This window comes from Orcinus orca, chromosome 9 (genome assembly GCF_937001465.1).
Source record: "Orcinus orca chromosome 9, mOrcOrc1.1, whole genome shotgun sequence".
Lineage (NCBI taxonomy): Eukaryota > Metazoa > Chordata > Mammalia > Artiodactyla > Delphinidae > Orcinus > Orcinus orca.
In genome coordinates, this window is record NC_064567.1 from 43,870,908 (window position 1) to 43,888,854 (window position 17,947).

General features: G+C 44.1%; 1 protein-coding gene across 4 annotated transcripts in view; it reads right to left on the reverse strand.

Annotated features, from left to right (window-relative positions):
- FKBP9 (FKBP prolyl isomerase 9) overlaps positions 1–17,947 on the reverse strand; it is a 50,751-nt gene that overhangs the window by 5,519 nt on the left and 27,285 nt on the right. For all 4 annotated transcript variants that reach the window (XR_007479049.1, XM_004269922.4, XM_033428308.2 and 1 more), the window contains exons 6-8: positions 14,213–14,358; positions 5,330–5,516; positions 515–660 (exon numbers count right to left, since the gene is read on the reverse strand). Coding sequence is in view for 3 of the 4 variants with exons in the window: in XM_004269922.4 (XP_004269970.1) it covers positions 515–660; positions 5,330–5,516; positions 14,213–14,358 (479 nt within the window). In the remaining variant the exon portion in view is untranslated. The remainder of the gene's footprint in view (positions 1–514; positions 661–5,329; positions 5,517–14,212; positions 14,359–17,947) is intronic.

The window sequence follows — 17,947 nt, forward strand, 5'->3', positions numbered from 1 at the left end:
GAAGAGCCAAGGTTTATTTCACAGAAACCCCTGTTTAATCCCATTAATGTGGCACTAACACCGAATTCACGGGGTCTTGAAACAAAAATCTAAATACTTAAATAAAAGTCCCCAGGCTTCCCTGGTGGCGCAGTGGTTAAGAATCCACCTGCCAATGCAGGGGACACAGGTTTGAGCCCTTGTCCGGGAAGATCCCACATGCCACGGAGCAACTAAGCCCGTGTGCCACAACTACTGAAGCCCATGCTCCTAGAGCCCATACTCCAGAACAAGAGAAGCCACGGCAATGAGAAGCCCGCACACCACAACGAGGAAGAGTAGCCCCCGCTCGCTGGAACTAGAGAAAGCCCACGTACAGCAACGAAGACCCAACACAGCCAAAAATAAATTAGAAAACAAAATGTCCCACAGTCTTTGGGTTTTAAATGGAAGAAGCATATTGTGGTTCTAAATAAGCACAAAATACAGACGGTGAATGTGCCCCAAACACCTTTTAACATTGTTGCATACTCACCCACACCAGCCTCCCCGTAGCCCAGGTGGGGTGGAATGATCACAGTCCGTTTCTCTCCAACGCACATCTCTCTGAGACCCATATCCATTCCCAACACGACTTGTCCAGATCCCAGAACGATATTATATGTTTTACCTAAGTTCCACCTAAAAATGAAACAGAAGAGTCCCTGGTTAGGCCGTGAACCCACTGGTACTTAAGAGTATCCTCCTGAGAAGAACATATCCCTTCTGTGATCTTTCTGCCAAAGATGCAGAACCCCTATGGAATCATAAGGAAACATCAGACAAGCCCACACTGAGGGACATTCTGCAAAACAACCAGCCCATAACCTTCAAAAGTGTCAAGGTAAAAATCAAAGGAAGACTAAGGGAGTTCGAGAGTTTGAGAGTTTTGGACATACTGGAATGGATCCTTTTGCTTTAAAAGAACTTACTGGAACATTGGCAAAACTTAAGTGGGGTCTGAGGATTAAAAGTAATGTATCAACATTAACTTCCTGATTTTAATTGAATTATGTAGGAGAATGTCCACCTTTGTTGGAAATTACACACTAAAGTTTTCAGAGGTGAAGAGCCATCACAGTGGCAACCTTCTCACCAATGGTGCGGCGTAGCGGGGAAGTGCTTTGTACTGGTCTTGCAATTTTTCTCTAAGTTTTAGTCAGTGTTGTAGCTAGTCAGAAATTTTCATGAGAATTTAAAAAATATATAATGTAGTTAAGATCCTGGGATTTGGATTCAGCAAGACCTGAGTTTGAATCCTGGTCAAATTTAATTTGACCCCAGGAAATATAATCTCTCAGTTTTCCTCATCTATAAAATGGAGATAATAACAGCTATTGCGCCCGTTCCAAATAGTAAATAATATGCTTGGCACGGCAGAGAGCAAGCATGAAGAGCTCAATAAATGGATGGCCTTGAGAGTGTGAAGTGCTTGTGCCGGTAATAGCCTATGAGTCCAGAAAAATAACTGTGAACTTGGGCCATGGTGTTAATTATCCTTGATGCCCAAGGTCCCAGGGGAATCTAAACAAATAAAAGTTGGCTCAATCACCTCATTCATTACTGAAAGTAAATCTATTTCCAAATAGATGGCATTCCTATCACATCCTAAAGGCAAACAGTGGGAATGTTCTTCAATGGCGAGGAAGAAAAGCCTCCTGGATATCTTGGCGCCCCCTTGATGTCCATCACCAAGTGCTGACAACAGGGAAGGGACTGCCCCTGGTCACCTCCCCTTCTCAGGCTTCCCAGCCTCCCCTGGCCGCAGGGCCGCAGCCTCCTTCCCTTCTCAAGCTGGTTCCCAGGGCCAGGCTGGTTCTCTGGAGCTAGCAAATTAAAACCGCGTTTGCATTTGTCCTACCTGGGAGGAAGCAGAAACAAAGCCAATTCTGGCACAGGATGCCTTGGCCCCAGGCCTGCGGGAGGGCAGGCGGGTCCTCTGTCCTGCCCCCCACACAATCCCTCCTTTGTCAGCAGCACAGAGGCGCCCTCACACTGCCTCTCTCCAGGGACCGTGGGGAACTTCCCGTGGGACTACTGGGTTTCAAAGTCTTACAGAATGAGAACTCATTTAGTTATCAAATAACAAATGTTTACTCTTCTCTGAGGCCAGTTTCAACATACATTAAAAAAAATCCTCCAAGGGCTTCCCTGGTGGCACAGTGGTTAAGAATCCGCCTGCCAATGCAAGGGACACGGATTCGAGCCCTGGTCCGGGAAGATCCCACATGCCGCGGAGCAAGTAAGCCCGTGCGCCACAACTACTGAGCCCATGCGCCGAGAGCCCGTGCGTGCTCCACAAGAGAACCCCGCAATGAGAAGCCCGTGCACCGCAATGAAGAGTAGCCCCCGTTCACCGCAACTAGAGGAAGCCCGCACGCAGCAACGAAGACCCAACACAGCCAAAAATAAATAAATAAAATTAAAAAAAAATCCTCCAAGCAAGCAATTTGTATTCATGTTGCATCTCTGAACACCCTGCTAATTCTTTTTCCTCAAGTCATCATTTTATTTTTATTTTTTATTTTGCCGTTTTCTCTCAGACATTCTCCTCATTCCTTCTGTGCATTCCCAGCTTCCCATTCATTGCAAGCTTCCTGCTTCCTGCCTGCAGGCTGCCCCCTCTGGCTCTCCACCCACATTCCCCTCTATCCTCTCCATCATGGATTCTCCTAGCGCTGATGAACGGGCAGCAGCACCTGCCTCGTTGTTTACAGAGCCCATGTGGGCTCGGGGCGGGACCAGATCCCCTCTTCCAGAAGGAGCTCCTCTCCCACACCCCGGTAAGCAGTCTCCTGCCACACTTCCCATTATCCCATTATTCTGAAGCTTCCACCCAGCGGAGACCAGCAGGGACGCCCAGACACTGCTCTTCCGTGTCAGTTTACACGTGACACAAATGACTCAAGTGGTTCAGAATGGAGTTTCCGAGAAGAGGAAGGAGCATCACGTGGCTCCCGGATGCTCTGTAACAATATTGTGCATCCGCCAAACACACATTAGAAGCAGGAAGACTGATTCTCCCCACCCCACGTGAGAAGCGTATCCTGAACCCACCAGAGAAGAAATTCCTTTGTTCATTTCCCACCCCCACTTCCCTTTCCAAGGCCATAGGAGCACCAGACAAGAATATGAACGTTGGCCAGAGCAATGACAGCTAGCCATCGGCCTTACAGACTGTTCTAACCTAGTTTTCCCATGCATAAGCTCACTTGTTCCCAAAACAACTACAAGCCATGCTTCTTCCTCACTGTCTAATCATCAGTGCAAAGAGGTTTGTTGTAAGCCAGGTCCCTGTAAATCTGGGCCCCAGAACCTAGAACATATTTCCTTGATTCTATAATGCATATTTTTTTCACATTTTAATATCTCTTGATTTGGGATACATCTTACAATTGACATCATCTCATTGTTTTTTGGCAGTGTTCTTACTTTCTTGAGACACATAAAATGATGCTTCTAACAACCAGCACGTTTTAGATCTCATGAAATACGTTAACTGCCTGAGGATACCGGATCTCATAGCACCAGAGAGAATGCTCTGAGGAGTATGTCCCTCAGGCTCTCCACGCTGGCTCTCCCCAGCCACACTCTGTCACCTGAAGCTAGAAGGCAGAGGTACGCGTGAGAGGGAAAGAAGACCCTCCCCATCTAGAATAAATGCAGTAGCACATATTTATATGAAGCCCTTCTTTCTCCTCAAGACTAAACTTGGGAATCTAAGTCAGGCTCAATACAAAAATGGGTGTACTTATATAGAGACATAAAGAAAGACTGAGGGCTTCCCTGCATGGCACCATGGTTAAGAATCCGCCTGCCAATGCAGGGGACACGGGTTCAAGCCCTGGTCAGGGGAGATCCCACATGCCGCAGAGCAACTAAGCCCATGCACCACAGCTACTGAGCCTGTGCTCTAGAGCCCACGAGCCACAACTACTGAGCCCGCGTACCACAACTACTGAAGCCCACATGCCTAGAGCCTGTCCTCCACAACAAGAGAAGCCACCACAACGAGAAGCTCATGCACCACAACAAAGATTAGCCCCTGCTCGCTGCAACTAGAGAAAACCCACACGCAGCAACGAAGATCCAATGTAGCCAAAAATAAACAAATAAAATAAACAGGGACTTCCCTGTTAGCATAGTGGTTAAGAATCTGCCTGCCAATGCAGGGGACACGTGTTTGAGCCCTGGTCCGGGAAGATCCCACATGCCACGGAGCAAATAAGCACGTGCGCCACAACTACTGAAGCCCGTGTGCCACAACTGATGAGCCTGCACTCTAGAGCCTGTAAGCCACAACTACTGAGCCTGTGTGCCACAACTACTGAAGCCCACGCGCCTAGAGCCTGTGATCCGCAACGAGAAGCCACCACAATAAGCCAGCACACCGCAACAAAGAGTAGCCCCCGCTCACCACAACTAGAGAAAGCCCGTGCACAGCAACGAAGACCCAATGCAGCCTAAAGTAAATAAAATTTTTAAAAAGGCCAAAAATGTTTCTTTCCCAAAGAAGAGAATAGTGTATTAACTTATAGATACCTCTGAAGATTCAGATACATAAGAAGGAAAGTTCCTTTTACCTGTATGATACTAGTATACACTGTTGATTCCTAGTAATATATTTTCAGATTCATCTCAATCACTTAACATTTATAAAGTACTCCCTTTGGCCTATGCTCTGGTCTAGGTGTAAGGAATAATATGAATAAACATGTTGGGTGTCTAAGGTTTTCAGACCAGCAACAGCAATAGAAACAAAAATAACTAAAAGGCAGGTAATACATAAAACATTATGAGACTATGAGACTATAGAAATGGGAGCAGTTGATTCTTCCTAGGAATTAAGCAAAGATTTTGAGAAAAGGGAATACATTTAAGCCAAGGCAGAAGCTGGCCAGAAGGAAGGGTGTAAGCAGTGCACATCCTGCACCACTGCACATGGCACCCCTGGGAGGCAGAAGACGGGCCTCAGCAGAAGATGCTGGCGAGGCAGAACAGAGCTGACAAGAGAGCCTGATATGCCAGACTCTGGAGTTTAGATTTTATTTGTGGGTTAATTTTTAAAGACAGCAGGATAAGATAAGATCTGCTTTTCAGAAAGACAGTTTCACGGGTGCAGGATGAAACCATTCATAGGGAACTCTTGGAACAATGCACCGGAGTAGCGATGTACACTTGAGACACTCAGCGCAAAGGGCATGAAGATAAAAGCTCTCAACCAGTATCTGATGAAAAGAAAAGGAGGATTGTTGGAACACTGACTGTTATCTGCCAGGCTCACACCCCACCGATCCCTGGCAGCCCTTACGTGGAATCCAGCAGCGTCCCATCCAGAAGCGAGGCGTTGTAGTGATACTTGAGGTAATCCCCCTTCTTACTCAGCACTGAACAGTCGGGGGGCTTATAGTGGGAGGTGATGCTGATGGAGTCTGAAGGGTTGTGAAAGTCAATCACGTGGATGTCAAACACCAGCACAGCCGAGCCGGGGATGTTCCCTAAAGGACAGACAAAGGCAATTAGAGGGAACCCTCCAAGCAGCAGCGCACGTGCCTCCCCAGTATCACCAGGTATTCCTCACAGACCTCCAGTGAGGAACACGGGGACCCAGCTGTGAAATCCTAGGCAATGCTGGAAAAGTGGAGCTGGAAGGGCCATTAGAAGTAGCCTAACCCAATTTATAGATGGGGAAACTGAGGCACAGATTTGTCGAGGGTCCACAGTCAGGAACACACTTTGGACTAAAATTCAAGACACAGTACTACTGCCCCATGGAATGGTTCAACCTGAAAGATTTATGGCTTAAGTTCATCACAGATGAGAAAACTAAAGCTCAACCAAATTAAGGCTTGCCCCGCTCCTGCTAGACGTAAGAGGTGAGATGAGAAAATCAGCTGTAGAATGAAAATCACTTTAGTGCCCTACCACTGCTTAAGAGAAGCAAAACCAACAGAAACTTCACAGGGGAAATCACCTAGCCAAACTAGGCCCATATATGCCCCTTAAGATATACTACACCTAACAACTCACAAAGGGCTTTACAACACATCCTGTTTGTTCTACACAAAATTATTACTCTTTTCCATTTTTGAAAACATTATCTCACATCTGAATAATGTTTTACAGTTTACAAAGCATTTTTCACATACACTCTCTCATTAAATCCCTGCAGGAACCCTGTTGGGTAAATATTACCATGAATGCAGGAGTAGCAGGTCATCCATTCATTTAATGACAGCTTCTCAGGAGGGTATCGGTTGTTCACCACACCCCCAGATCATTTCAGAGAAGTTTACACGTAAAAAATTTGTAAATAGTGTTACTTAGAATCAAGGAGGTATAATATTTTCATTAGCATTTTACAGACAAGAAAACCAACTCAGATATAACTTGTTCAAGAAAACAACACAGCTACAGACAATTCAGTAGCGCTATGTGAACATCAACAGCCCCTCCCCACGCCCCATCCTCCAGATCACACCACCCCCACCCCACCATGTGCTCATCTGTTTCCCGGCTGCTGTCTCTCCAACACACACTTAATGGGTAGGTGCTTGTTAGGTACCAGGCACTCTTCTAAGTGCTTTAGATGTATTAGTTTATTTAATTCTCATTATAATCCTATATTCCCAACCTACAGATGAGGAAACTGAGGCACAGATTTTGATGGCCGCCCCAAGTTACCAAGGTAGTAATTAGAGAAGCTTGGGCTTTTACAGCAGCACACAGGTGCCTCATACTCACTAGTGATGGGGAGTTGCTGAAGTGAGTGGTTAACAGGGTCCGGGATCTTTCCCAGAGGAACCAGGTATTGCAAACTGCCATAGGAGGGTGCCTGGAACCAGGGCCAAGGGCAGCTCTTTGCGGGAAACAGCACACACTAACGGAGGGCAGTGGCTGTGGAGCCAGACAAGGGGTTTCTCAATCTTGGTTGCTCATTAAAACCAACTGGGAACGAACCTTGAAAACATTATGCTCGGTGAAAGAAACCAGACACAGAAAGACAAATATTGTATGCTTTCACTTATATGAGGCACCTGGAATAGGCAAATTCATAGAGACAGAGAGTAGAACGGTGGTTACCAAGGGCTGGAGGGGGAGAGGGTAATGGGGAGTTTGTGTTGGGGATGATGGAAAAGTTCTGGGTATAGACAGTGGTGATAGTTACACAACACTGTGAATATATTCAACGGCACTGAACTGTAAACTTAAAACGTGTTAAAATGGTAAATATGTGCATTTTACCCCAATAAAAAAATAAAATAATTCACCACATTCACAGAATAAAAGAAAAATCATGATCATCTGAAAAAAACATCACCTGGGCCCCACTCTGAGATTCAGATGTAGCTCACCTAGTGCAGTGATCTCGGCCTTGGGTGCCATCAGGATGTCCTGGAGAACTTGGTGAAAACGCAAAGGGCCAGGCCCTTTCCCATGCAGCACCTCTGGTTCTGTGATCTTTAAGCTCTCCAGGCGATTCTTGCCTGTGATATGCCACAACCTTGCAGAACGGCTGGACTACAGTGGCACCAGGCATTGGTTTTCCAGGCGTTTCTAAGGGGCAGCCAAGGTTCAGGAGCGCTGTGCTAAATGGTCGGTAAGTGAGCAGCTGAGGATATTTAGGAGCCCCGCCTCTCATCTCCATGAGGAGGACCAAGGCGCAGGCCATGGTTGTGGTGAAGGGGATTGGTGGAAAAGAAAGCTGCATCCTGAGCAGCTCTAATAACCTCTCTGAAAAAAACGTGTGGACGGAGCCCAGAAAGGGACAAGAAACTGATGGCATTGGGCTGGTACAAACTTAACCTCCCCTTGCCAACTATATGGTTGGACCATTCAAGAGGGCTGTTTTCTTGCTCTCTGTACAGCCCCTGCTCAACCAGTCCCTGCTTCACTCACATGACTATCCAATTCTCTTAATCATAGCGCTTAATCAGTAACTGCCTACATGCTTGCCCCCTGCCCCAGGTGCTGGTTTCCCTGGTAACTGATGAGCCAAGCTGACATCAGTTCCCCCTTTAAATGGTGGCCCCTTCTCCCCCGCAAGTAGCGAAGATTCCTGCCATGGACTGCCTGCTCTCTGCCGTTCACGATGGGGTGTTACTCCAGGATCTTTCGCTGCAGACTTGTAAGATCCCTTATCCAACAACTGGTTGATGTCTCTGTGGCTGTCTCTGGGCTCTTTCTTCAGCTTCAAGGCTGGGCAACTACAAGGCTTGCAGCCCAGCACCAACTAAGTGAATGTTGCTTGCCACCTGGATCTACAAGAATTCAGTCATTAGCCACTGCAGTCACTGACCTACAGCACACCTTGGAAAACATTCAGGGGGAAGATCAGGGATAAGGTACCTGTGCTCTGGGAAAACTGGCAGAACAGGCCTCCAGGTTGTTAGAGGTTTTCAGGAGAAAACTTTATGAACCCAGACTCTTGCATCTTCCTACACCTGGAAAAGCACTAAAGTCAGTAACTGAGATACCTACTCCCCGTGACTAGCAGTTACCTTCTACCAAGATGTGTGCTTTAGGGCTTCCCTGGTGGCACAGTGGTTAAGAATCTGCCTGCCAATGCAGGCAACACGGGTTCGAGCCCTGGCCCTGGAAGATCCCACATGCCGTGGAGCAGCTAAGCCCATGCAACACAACTACTGAGCCTGTGCTCTAGAGCCCGCAAGCCACAACTACTGAGCCCATGTGCCGCAACTACTGAAGCCTTTGTGCCTAGAGCCCGTGCTCCACAACAAGAGAAGCCACCACAATGAGAAGCCTACACACTGCAAGGAAGAGTAGTCCCCACTCACCACAACTAGAGAAAGCCCACGCACAGCAACAATGCCCAACACAGCCAAAAATAATAACAAATAAATTAATTTAAAAAAAAAGATGTGTGCTTTACTGTACATATCCTTCCTCCAAATTCACATATATACTGGCCATCCCCCTTACCTTTGGAGCAGTTCCTCAGAGCTATCTGAGAGGCTATCTCCCAGGCTATATAGTCCTCAGTAACCCCAAATAAAACTATAAAACTGAACTCACAGCTCTTACATTGTTGTTGTTGTTGCTGTTTCAATTGACACCCTCAAAGGTACATTCATGTGCAGGACTATCTTAGGGCACCAGGACTACCCCACGCCCCTGTGCTCTGATATCAGTTTGCCCAGCACTTTCCTGATAACTAACCCAGCTTCTCAGGCCCCCAGGATGCCAGGTCCAAGTATTCTGATCAGTGGAGAGGTCAATCACACCCTTTCAAGTAAGTATTCAATGTCCGGTTCTATGTCAGCTCCTAGGAAGTTAGCATGAGTCAGTCTACCAGGTGTCTGATTAAGGCACAAATGCACATCTACTGAGGCATCAATAAGAATGTAAGCTCTATGTGGGCTGGGAGTTTGTCTTTTTCTCTGCTGAATCCCCAATACCTTAGGGCAGTGCCTGGTCATGAAGGCACTCAATAAATTTTTGTTTAATAAATTTTATTTTTATTTATTTATTATTTTTGGCTGTGTTGTGTCTTCATTGCTGCACGTGGGCTTTCTCTAGTTGCAGCGAGCGGGGGCTACTCTTCGTTGCAGTGCGTGGGCTTCTCATTGCGGTGGCTTCTCTTGTTGCAGAGCACGGGCTCTAGGCGCACGGGCTTCAGTAGTTGTGGCTCGCGCGCTCTAGAGCCAGGCTCAGTAGTTGTGGCTCATGGGCTCTAGAGCGCAGGCTCAGTAGTTGTGGCGCACGGGCTTAGTTGCTCTGCGGCATGTGGGACCTTCCCGGACCAGGGCTCGAACCCGTGTCCCCTGCATTGGCAGGCAGATTCTTAACCACTGCGCCACCAGGGAATCCTGGCACTCACTAAATCTTTGATGGACAGATAGATGGGGTTGCTGGGCCTACAAAAAAACCCAGACTAGACCTCAAGCCATAAGATCCCACCTGCCCCAGGCAGCCACCACCCCTTCCACCCTCATTCCCTCTATTTGGCTCTGCCTTCTCCAAAGAATACACAGTGTAAAAATAAGTGCTGACCAGTGTAGGGGAGTAAAATTGCCACCCCAAAAATGTCTCTTCGACATGTGGATTATTTCAAGTTGAAAATAAACAAGACGCAAAAGACTCAAAAAAAAAGAAAAAAAGAAAACCTTTCTTTTTACCTCCTTAACTGCCTAAAGAATGTAGATAGAAGACCTGTTGGGGCATGGGGGGAGCTATCACCATACATAACTACTGTATGAACTAGATGTGGAGACAGGAAGGAACCCAGCAAAGTCTGTTAGTTAAAATTTCTCTTGGTGTCCCAATGTCTGTGTGGCCCCGTAAACATTTGTTTACCAAACATTTGCTTTTCCATCTCCAGGTCCGAAACCACTACCCCCAACATCCTCTTCTGTCTTTAGCTAATGGTGGTGTTTAAGGTGAGGGCTTCAGACATTTTGGTGAGTTAGTCAGTTTCCCTAGGTCTCTCCCATATATAAATGTCATTAAACTTTGTTTGATTTTCTCCTGTTAATCTGTCTCATATCAATTTATTTCTTAGACCAGCCAGAAGAACCTAGAAGGGTAGAGGAAACTATCTCCTCCCCAACACCAGTAAACAGGTGAAAATAATCCAACATTTCATTAGGCCCCAACACCAGCCTCTTCTCTGAATAAACCCTTAACCAATGCAGAAAAGTATTCATCAATTTTTCCCACTAGATAAGCCGCCTCAAGAAGAGACACAGGGCTTCCCTGGTGGCGCAGTGGTTGAGAGTCTGTCTGCCGATGCAGGGGACACAGGTTCGTGCCCCGGTCCGGGAAGATCCCACATGCCGCGGAGCCCGTGAGCCATGGCCCCTGAGCCTGCGCATCCGGAGCCTGTGCTCCGCAACGGGAGAGGCTGCAACAGTGAGAGGCCTGCGTACTGCCAAAAAAAAAAAAAGAAGAGACACAGATGACAAAAAATAAAGCGGCCGGCCAACTGGGCCAGAAGGAAACACGGCAGCTCTTGGCAGCGTGGGTTTCCTCTGAGAGCTCTGGGACTTCTGGTTGGAGTTTTCAGTTCTTCATATATGGGTATCAACAAGTCACAGCATAATGGAAACTCATTCTTCCCCTCTGCCTATGACACAGGCAGCAAGAACCCTGGGTGCAATTCAACTCCATCACCGATTAGCTATTGTGGCCTCTAGCAAATGACTCAACCTCTCTGGGCCTCGTTATCTTAACAGAGAACTGTTTTGAGGTTTGAATGAGCTCGTACATGAGAAGTCATTCACAGTGTGGGTAAAATATTAGCTTTCTTCACTTTCGAAAAAGAGTGCTTAAAAGGTCATGTGGAAGTTGGGGAACAGAAACTGAGGAAGTGATGCTGCCACAACCCTGCAGCAGAATCCATTCTCCATTTCAGGGCTGCAAACATCCCAACGCTCTAAATTCAGGGCTGTCCCCATGGAACAAAGCAGACAGCAGAAAGGGCCAGAGCCTTTACAGAAGGCCTACCCCCTCCCCTCCACCAACCCTGCAAGAGAAAATGGCTGCAACAAAATGAAATGCTGATGAGTCGGAAAGTCCAGCATTTCTTCCTTCCACAAATATTTACTGAATGCTTACCATGTGCCTGGCCCTGTGGTATGTGGTGAGAATGCCACAGGCTTCCTCTGTGTCCTGACACCCTTCTAAGGTCAGTCCCTCAGTGATTAGCATTAGGTCCTGGGCAAACCCCACAAGGAGGCCAAGGGCACTCGCTAATCAATAGGACAGAAACAGACCCTGTGCAAGAGCAGCTGGGTGTTACTTGCCAAGGTGCCCCTCCCCCCACCATGGGAACAAATGATTCAGGGTGAAGTAGCCTCATGCCCAGAAAATTTATGAGACTTCAAATGTTTCCCAGAGCCTTATATAATTCTTTGCAAAACTGTCTCATACTTGTGAGAAAGCCAAAAGGAGAAATAATTTAAGCAAGTGTTTTCCATCAGTATATTCTTTTTAGGGAAAGGAAGAATTAGTCCTGAGGGCAAAATGAAACATGAATATGCTGAAAGTATTTGTCTATTCCTGCATGTATTTGGCTAGAAGTAGAAATTTACATAATACAAAACAACAGAGCATCAAGACACTAGACAAACAGAACATGAAGCAAGGTTTGTTGAATGATCTTAAGACCTTAAGCTGTGATTGGTTGTGGCTTTATAAATCAGAAATTTAAGTCAGGAAAAATAATGTTTCTCCATGGTACAGCCTAGTTTCCAACCAATCTGATGATTCTTAGATCCTCCAAACAAATCCTACTGGGAAAATTCTGAAATCCACTGTAGCAGTAGAAGTCAGAAGCAGGTTAACAAAATGAATGTGTACAGCCAGCCAGGCCAGCCAGAATCTCATTAGCAAAAAGAACACAAAAGCAAAACAAATACTGTATCAACTCTTCCAAAGTAAGTTGGCAAAAAATGGTATCTGAGAAAAAAAATAATAAAGGAAATATGGTTTGGAACACTATGCAACCATTAAAATTCTATGCAACCTGTTGGCATAAAACAGTGTTCACGACAAATTATGTAAAGAGAGAAATTACAAACTAATATGTATAGGTGATCCCACTTTTGTCAGTATTTATTCACAAAAAATACTGTAGTATTTTTTGTCAATAGTGTAGATGGATATGTGTTTATTTCCTTTTATCTACACAGATTCACATATACTCAAAAGTATAGAAGGACAGTCACTTCACGGTTATATGAGTTTCCTATTACTGCTACAACAAATTACCACAAGCTTGGTGGCTTAAAACAACGTAAATTTACTCTCATAACTCTGGACTCAAAGTCTAAATTCAAGGTATTGGCAGGGATGTGTTCCTTTTGGAGGTTTCAGGAGAATCTGTTTCCTTGCTTTTTCCAGCTTCTCAAGGCCACCCTCCTTCCTTGACTTGTGGCCCTTTCCTCCATCCTCTAAGTCAGCAGTGTAGCATTTTCTCCCCTCTCTGGTCTCCTGCTTCCCTCTTGCAAAGATCCTTGTAAGTACATCAAGGCCACCTGGATGATCCAGGATAATCTCCTCATCTCAAGACCATTACCTTAATCACATCTGCAAAGTCTCTGGGGATTAGGACATGGACATCTTTTGGGGCCGATATTCCACCTACCACATTAACAATGGTTATTCCTGGGTGGTGAGATTATGGGAGATTTTTGTTGTTGTTGATCTCTATTTTCTTATTCTAAAGTCAACGTATATTATTTGTGTAACTTTTAAAAAGAAGTTTGCTGTTTGGGTGACAAATATTCTAAAACTGGATTAAGGTGATAGTTGCACAACTCACAACATTTATTAAAAGTCATTGAATTGTATACTTAAATTGGGTGAATTTTATGGTATGTAAATAATACCTCGATAAAATTGTTAAAAACAAAAACCAAAATCTAATGCACAGTATAGTGAATATAGACAACAATATTGTCTTATAATCATCAAACTTGCTAATTATCAATTATTCCAACCATCAAAAAGAAATGATAATTATGTACCATGATAGAGGTGCTAATTATCACCACAATGGCAATCACATTACAATACATAAATGTATCAAAATAACATGTATACCTTAAATGTACACAAGGTTATATGTCAAATATATTTCAATAAAAACGAAAAACAGGGCTTCCCTGGTGGCGCAGTGGTTGAGAGTCCGCCTGCTGATGCAGGGGACACGGGTTCGTGCCCCGGTCTGGGAAGATCCCACATGCCGCAGAGCGGCTGGGCCCGTGAGCCACGGCCACTGAGCCTGCACGTCCGGAGCCTGTGCTCCGCAAAGGGAGAGACCACAACAGTGAGAGGCCCGCGTACCGGGAAAAAAAATTAAAAAAACGAAAAACAGAAAAAGGGGGGTTGCAATTTACTTTCAAATGGCTCAACGAAGAAAAAATGTACTGTAGTTATATATATAAAGCAAATATAGCAAGATGTTGACGACTGGTGAATCTAAGTGGAGTTCACTGTACAGTTCTTTCAACTTTGGTGTAGGTTTTAAATTTTCCAAAAGGAAAAGGAAAACGGGCAGGGGGACCAAGGAGTCATGACAGAGCATCTCTAGAAACTAGAGTTATTTGAGTATTCGAATCTGAAGCTAGACTTTAGCTTCTACGCTTTGCCAGAGGCCCTGGTTCCAAGCAGCGTGGAAGCATCAGTCAGTGCCTCTCTAAGGCAGTCTTAGAAGGCAGCCAGCGCTTACCTCTTCCTTCCTCGCCATACCCCAGGTGAGGGGGGACCACGATCCTCCTCTTCTCTCCAATGCAAACGCCGAGTAAACCTTCATCCATCCCAGCAATCACGTAGCCCTGCCCAATGTACGTGTCAAAGGTGCGGTTCCGCGAGTAGCTGGGAAAGAGGAAAAGAGCTTGGTCACGAGGAATACCGCAGCAGCAGTGTAGTTGGTACCATGAGGCAACAGAGCGCAGGGGCCTCCGGACTCCAGAATAGGGTGAACCCTAGAATCTGAGTACAAGCCAGGAAACACGCTCCCCTGAAGTGATGAACAAGGATCCACACACTGCGTGGGAGCTGCCGCCTGCACAAACGCTCCCAGAAATGAGCCCTCCAGCCCTCTGGTTTGGTCAGGTTATGAATGGGATGCGGGTTACAAGAAGCAATCATGCAGAAATGTAGCTATAATGTAAATCGGACTCTACGCTTGTTGACCATGTCAGGTTAATGAAAAAAGCATCAAGGGGGCCCTTGTCAGAAACTATTTCTCTGTTATCTCTTGTAAAGAAACAACTTAGAAGTTCTAGAGTCTTCTATTACTCTAACATAAAGTTTCAAATGAAAGCCCAAAAAGGAAAAAAAAGAAACTAAGAATTTCTCTAAAGAGGAGAGTATCTGTATATGTGGGGCATGAATATTCAGATTGCCAGAAAAGTAGCATATATACTGAGAGCAATTTAACTCTGCAGTGAACTCGCCCTACTGCAATCCATGCTCACCAAGCTACCTCCCGGTGAGTACCTGAATTTCCCAAGTGCCTCTGGTAGGAGCCCCAGGCATTCCACTCAGTGGAGAGATCCAGCCTCTGTATTAATTGCCAATTGAGTCTGATTACTGAGTTTGGAGAAAACAAAGCCTGATGATTCCAGAATAAAATAATAAAACTTCATTTGCCACTTCAGATACTGAACTCTGAACCACAGTTATCTGTACCCATTACCCACCCCCAGCTGGAGCAGATGTGGCAAAAAGCTTGTCCTGAGAAAGAGCCAGTCAGTTCCACTGTCACCTCATCAAACACAGCCCAAGGATGACTGTGTCAGAGAAGATGGTCAGCAGTGGGACCAGGGAGATGAAAAGGCAGAGCTGTGAGAGGATCTTCCTCCTCAATATCCCTCAGGGACCACAAAGCCAAGGGGCGTGAAGAAATGATAGTAACAAATGATCCTCCTCATCCAGGAAGCAGATTTTCTACATAATTATCTGTATTTCATTGTATATGTATGGAAGACCTATGAAGTGCATAACTCTGGTTCCCTGTGAAGAGGGGAACTGGGTGATTGAGGGACAAGGATAGGTGAAAAATTCTTCATTGTATATTCTTTTACACTTTTAGGATTTTGAACCATATCAATGTATCACAGTAGGAAAAAATGATGTTTAAAAAGAAAAAGAATATTCTCTATCATACAAACTAAAAAGTTACAATAGCTAAAGGTATGACTGTGGCCCAGAAATAGCTAGATCACTGGAAAAGGATAAAAATTCTAGACCAAGACCCAAAAGTGTATACAAGAATTTGGTACATGATCAATGTCAGATTTTAAATGAGTGAGGAAAATACAGTTATTCAATAAAGGGTGTTGGAGAAACTGGCTAACCATCTGGAAAAAAACATTTAGATCCTTACTGTCATATTGAACACCACAATAAATTCCAGATGGATTTAAGATTGAAACATGAAAGCGTTTATAAACACTGAGAGAGCCTGCAGAAGCTTTTTAATATTTACTTCAAGTGGTGAAAATGGAAGGGGTTGATGTGAAATTATTACAATTTATTAAATATCTTTGCATTGTTTCACTTATACAACAAGAACATAATATTCTTTAAAATAAAAATTCTAATAGAGAATATTTTAAAGGATAAAAAAATAAAGTCATTAGAAGAGCAGGAGGAAAATACAGGTGAATATTTATATACTCTAGGGGAAAAAAAACAAGTCCAGGGGCAGGGAGAGACTTTTTAGCAAGTTACTCAAGACAGAATATATAAGAATTTACATAAGAATAAAGGAAGCCATAAAGGAGAAATGGAATGTATTTAACAACATAAAAGGTTTATATTTAAACAGATCAAAAATCACAACAACCGAAATTAAAATGCAAATAAACAGGCAATATGCTTTCAACAATATGCAACCATAAAAGTGTTAATATCTTTAATGTACAGAGATTTTAAATTAATAAGAAAAGGACAAATACCAATATCCTCAATATAAAAACAGGCAAATACACAAACAGGTAAATCACAAAAGAAAATATCCAAATAGTCAATAAACATCTGAAAGAATTTCAACCTTAATAGCAATCAAAGAAATTCACATTACAATTATAAAGTTCTATTTTTCTCCTATAAATTGGCAAAGATTATTTTTAAATAATACCCAATGTTGCTGAGTTTGCAGGAAATGGGGTACTCTTAGTGATGTAAAACCTTCCTTGAGGACAACTTGGTACTTATATCAAAAGCTGTAAAAATACACATAACCTTAGACCTAGAGATTCTTCTAGAAATTTATCCTAAGGAAACAATCATATTATTTAAGATTTAGCTACAAAAATAATTATTGCAGTCCCTCTTAGAACATCAAAAGATAGAAAATAATAGGGATTGATTACTAAATTAAGGCAAATCTATATAATGGAATATTACTTAGCTCTTAAGATGGATTAGACCCCAGTGTACTAAAATGGAAATCTGTTTGAAACCTAAGAAAACTGGTTCCATTAATATGAAAAGAAATCTGGTATCCACTAGAAAAATGGCTTTTCAACTAAAAATAAAATTCCAGGGAATAAAAGACGGAACCAAGCTCATATGTGACAAGTAATCGCACGCACACACTCTCTCAATTTTTTTTAATAGAAAAAATAAAAACAACTCAAATGTCATCAATGGGGAATGGTTAGATAAATATGGTATATTCACTCAATGAAACACTACACAGACATAAAAAATGATTTCTCTCTATGCATTAATATGGAAAAATTCCAAGGTGAAAAAAAGCAAGGAGCAGGGGCTTCACTGGTGGCGCAGTGGTTAAGAATCCGCCTGCCAATGCAGGGGACATGGGTTCGAGCCCTGGTCCAGGAGGATCCCACATACTGCGGAGCAACTAAGCCCATGCACCACAACTACTGAGCCTGCACTCTAGAGCCCGCGAGCCACACTACTGAACCCACATGCCACATCTACTGAAGCCCGTGCGCCTAGAGCCTGTGCTCCACAACAAGAGAAGCCACCGCAATGAGAAGCCCACGTGCCGTAACGAGGAGTATAGCCCCTGCTCGCCGCAACTAGAGAAAAGCCCATGCGCAGCAACGAAGACCCAAGGCAGCCAAAAATAAATTAATTAATTAAAAAAAAAGCAAGGAGCATAATAGTGTATATAGTACATAGCATTATGTTATCTGTGCATGTATATAATACACAATGTTATATATGTATGTATATAGTATTTTATATGCTATATACTATAAAGCGGAGAAAATACTATAACAATTGTATTTGCTTATATCTGCTTTAGGAAAAAAATCCACACATTTGAAGAATAAAAAAAGAAACTTATTAATAACAGTGGTTAACTCTAAGTGGCTTGGGGGGAGGGGGATGTGAGGTTGGCAGGGATGGTCGGTACAACATATCTTAACGCATATTTTGTTTTAATTTTGAACCATGAGACTACTGCCTTTTTCCAAAA